Consider the following 4439-nt stretch of genomic DNA (forward strand, 5'->3'; position numbering starts at 1 on the left):
TGCCCTCCCTATTTGTACTTTTGTGTTTTGAAAATAGATCATGACAATTTAAAATTTCGAGCTATATTAAATTATTTCGATAGAAAAATGGAAATGACATGAACATTTTTAGTGGGTAAAAATTATTGAATGAATATTTTTTTACTTTCCATTACTAAACTCTAAACTAACTATTCACATAACCTGCCTTTAACTGTTTTGCTGAAAGGAATATATACATATTTCATGTAGTCAACTCAATCTCATCTGAAAAAATTTGTATTAAGTATGTTGCCCCATTGTGCTTTTAAGTTCCCTCTTGAAAGTATAAAAATAAAGTATGATGTAGCACAAACAAATGAAAAGTATCTTTTAAAACTTTCCTAAACTTTTAAAGATGTGCAACATGTTCCCCCTGATTTACACAGGGAATAAAATAGAAGATTTAATTGTCCCTCTGTGGACCAACACACTGGGTATTACATTACATCAGTGTGCAACACAAACATGTGAATAATTAATGTGTTATTAGGTGTGACTGATGTTCTCCAAAGACGTAGTCTCTGAGGTCATTAAGAGATAAGAATCTGTAAGCAGATCAGACGCGTTACCATCCAAGTTTTTAGTATTAATGAAGGCCGAAATAATTATGTAATAAGCCTGCATAATATGTAGAGAATGACCCTTAAAAAAAGTTTGTCAAAAAAAGGTGCCATATGAAAAACTTTGATTTGATTCAATTTAAAGACGTAATCATTAGAGTACAAGAGGTGTCTAAATGGATACAAGACTAGCACTATGAATATGTGGCTTTGTTTAGGTCTTATGATGGCATTGTCCATCACATTTGTAAGACAAGAGTTAAATACTGTTTCTTAGAAACATATTTATGAAAACATTCATGATGAAAAGTGGAGAAACATTGGAAATCCCTCATTTATCTTTCACCATTTAGACATTAACCTTTTCAACTGTCAAACACTAGTTCCTGTTGTCAAATAGACTATTCCTGTAACCTTGACACGTACTTAATGTCCAGCTGAAGTTGCCAAAGTACCCGGCACAGACTGATGATTGTAAACAGCCTACAAACAGCTGAGCCTGACAAACTGGGACTAAAGTGATCACTGTAGAGAGGATAATCCAATATGACTGAATTAGGGTTAAATACCTTTTTGTTTGTTTTTTAGCACCAACAGGTCAACCAAACACAATACAAATTTGATCCTCATCTGTATAAAATCATTATAACTTACTTTGCAAATAACAGCCCTGACGTTACCTGTGTCATGTTTAATAAGCAATGTAAGAAAATGCTTCCTTTGCAATCGCCAAGTTCTAGGTGTTGTTGATTGCCCTTGTTGGGTTGATATCAAAACCCACAACTGTTAAAACCCAACACTGAGATTACATAAAATCCAAACTTTTGGGAAAACCCTAAATTGAGGTGGAAGCTTTAAATCAACACTGGGTTGAACACTAACTCTCATGCTGTGTTGACATCAACAATGATGAAATCCCCCTCCAATGTCGGATGGATGAGGTATTCAGTTAAGATGAACATGGGGACTGACATCAACCTGCAAAACTGGACTTTGACATTTCACTAAGCTCCAATTTAAATGGAAAACTATTTTAGGAGGAATATAAAGTTTGGGTTCCAGTTATTGTCAAAATGAAATATGAAACTTTGAAAGCCAGCCACTAGTTGATGTCAAACATCAAAGTGGAGTTGATATCAAAATCCGACATCCAGTTGAAACCCAAACCAGATATCTAAACCCGTCATTAGACTGATGTCAAAACCCACCATAGGGTTTGATGGTGTTGAAATCTAACTTCCAGTTTAGGTCGACAGCCAACATCTTGGTGATGTCTGACATCAAGTTGACAACAAAAACCCAACATTAAGTTGATGACCTCCAGTTGATATCAGAGAGCCAATGATCAGTTGATAGAAGATGGCCAATTGCAGTCAAAAGAGGATGTCAACTTATATCAGGAGTAGATGTCCAGTTGGAATTTGGCAATTCAACTGTGCTTTTAATTGTTGGGAATTAAGATGAGTATAAAATAAAAAAATAGCTGTATCCATTGTTGTGTAAACAGGCAGTTAAAAGTATTCCCAGGTAGTAGTTCATGACTTTATGCCAATTCTGTTCCCTGGACCTTCTCCATCAGCCTCACTGTTTCCAATGTTTGTCACTTGTAACTGTTTCAATTCAATTTTTTCACACTTTAGTACCTCCGCAGGTGTACAATGATCAGAAATGGCCTTTGTGAAACACTAAGGTGGACAAAACTGGATACAGGGGGTGCAGCAGTACGCCCTGAAATCCAGCATGTTGAAGTGTTGTACATGGGTTTCTTTATTTTTTTACTTCCATTTATATTTTTCCTCTAATACTTACACGAAAGGGATGCAACTCTCGACAGGTCAGAGATTTTGTATAGCTGTTGTGAAAGAGGGTTGGAGTTTTTTTAATGAATCCAACCAACTTTTTAGGAAGTACTTATTGTTCTTTGCTAAAGAAGTTGTAAACAACTGTTCCACTGCTCACAATTATCAGTGGAGGGTTTTGACTTGTTATGATAGGCATGATGTCATGTCACAGGTTGCTTATAAAAGTGAGATAATGAGCTAGAGGTTAGATCACTGCTCAGATGTTTAAAACTCCATGTCAAATGAAATAAGAAGAACTAACCATTAAATTGTAAGTTGTCTCAATATACAAAAGAGTACTTTATTACACTTTTAACTACATTGATTTTGTCAATCTCTGAGGTATTTCTTTTTTGTTATTGTGATGCTTTTTAATCATTGTGTTACTTTTCAGGGGGTTTTCAGAATTGAAAAGTGTATTCTTTTTAGTTCAACATTTATTTAAAATATTGTGAGTCTTCATGTAGTTTATTTTATCTTCTCCTCTTTGAATTGTACATGTGGTACCTTTTTTGTTACCCGTCTTGTTGGCATGCCTTGCTATTACCTATGATGTGTGGCAGTATTAATTTGCCATAAAGCTGTGCCAACAACTTGCAGTTTGGAGGAAAAAAAGTAATTCAGCTTTTCATGATGTCAGTCTGTTTGTGTGACTTTTACAGACACTGTGTGAAGCTGTGGCCATGAATGACTCATCAGAAGGGACTCAAGTGATACAGTTTCACACAACTGTCAAAGTTCTGCTCTGCTTGCTGCCATGTCTGCTCTTTCTCTGTGTTAACCTTATCATGCTTTATGCCCTACTGAAGACTCCTCTCCTCCTGGAGTCTTCCCGTTATGTCCTGTTTGGTCATTTGCTCTTCACTGACTCCCTGCAGCTTTTTCTCGCCCTGTTGATGTACCTCTTCGCTGTGACTATGGTCACAATGTTCAGTTATGTTTGTGTTATTATAACTATGCTTGCAGCCATCACTTTAAGAATGTCGCCTCTGAATCTGGCTGTGATGTCTTTAGAGAGGTACATTGCCATATGTTTCCCTCTGAGGCATGCTGATATTGCCACCACCAGGAGGACAGGCATTGCAATCGCTGTAATGTGGACTGTTGGCTCAGTTGACTCATTCGCTCAGCTTTTCCTCTTTGTCAGTCTGGAGAACACAAGCGTCCCCTTGCAACGGTTCTGCTCCAGACACAGTGTCTTCAGACTGCAGATTTACTCCACTTTAAACAAGGCCTTCACCATTGTGTATTTTTTATTAGTGAGCATTATTATCATCTGTACATACATAGCTATCATGATAACTGTGAAGTCTGCTTCCTCTAAAGTTCGTCATGCCAGTAAGGCCCATAAAACTGTTTTGTTGCATCTGATTCAGCTGTGCATCTGTCTCACCTCAACTCTATTTACGACGATAAATTCCAGCAGCCAGTTAAACAGTCCTCCTGCAATGGTTGTTCATGCTCAGTACGCACTTTTCGTGGGTCTGATCATTTTCCCCAAGTGTCTGAGCCCTCTCATATACGGCCTCAGAGACAACACCTTCAGATATGTCTTGAAAAACTGCTTCACCTTTGGCTGCAGAACTACTTTTAAGCCATTTCCAAAGGGTGGATTTTAATACAATTATTTGTCACTTACAAAGTCATGCTGAATGTCAACTTTCAATTGCATCGGGTAAAGGCCGCTGCTTTGTCTTGTGTTTATTATTTGAATGAGAAATGTGATAGTATGTGTAATTGTGATTAGACTCAATTGTGATTCACAATTGAGATTAGTATTTATATATTTATATTATAAGTAACAAGAATAAATAGCAGAGCTGTAAAGTCTAAAAATAACATATTTTGTACAGGTTGTCACCCTCAATTAAGTGTTTAAATTATGTTTAATATTAAGTTAAATACAATGCAGGCTTTAACTTAAAGGGGGGAACCCTGCAAACATTAACATTAAGCTAAATATTTATGTACAGTATGGCTGTGTTGCTTCATAGTAGGTATCACAATGGACAAATAA

The 4439-nt window shown here is 36.5% G+C and overlaps 1 protein-coding gene across 1 annotated transcript; it reads left to right on the plus strand.

Annotated features, from left to right (window-relative positions):
* Nucleotides 1-2993: 2993 nt before the first annotated feature.
* LOC306831527 (odorant receptor 131-2-like) lies at nucleotides 2994-4197 on the plus strand. The gene has a single exon (XM_079355681.1). It carries the CDS (start codon nucleotides 3106-3108, stop codon nucleotides 4039-4041), a length of 936 nt encoding a protein of 311 aa, XP_079211807.1. The 5' UTR covers nucleotides 2994-3105; the 3' UTR covers nucleotides 4042-4197.
* The last annotated feature ends 242 nt before the right edge of the window (nucleotides 4198-4439 follow it).

Source organism: Symphodus melops (genome assembly GCF_947650265.1).
Source record: "Symphodus melops genome assembly, chromosome: 11".
In the NCBI taxonomy this organism is placed as follows: domain Eukaryota; kingdom Metazoa; phylum Chordata; class Actinopteri; order Labriformes; family Labridae; genus Symphodus; species Symphodus melops.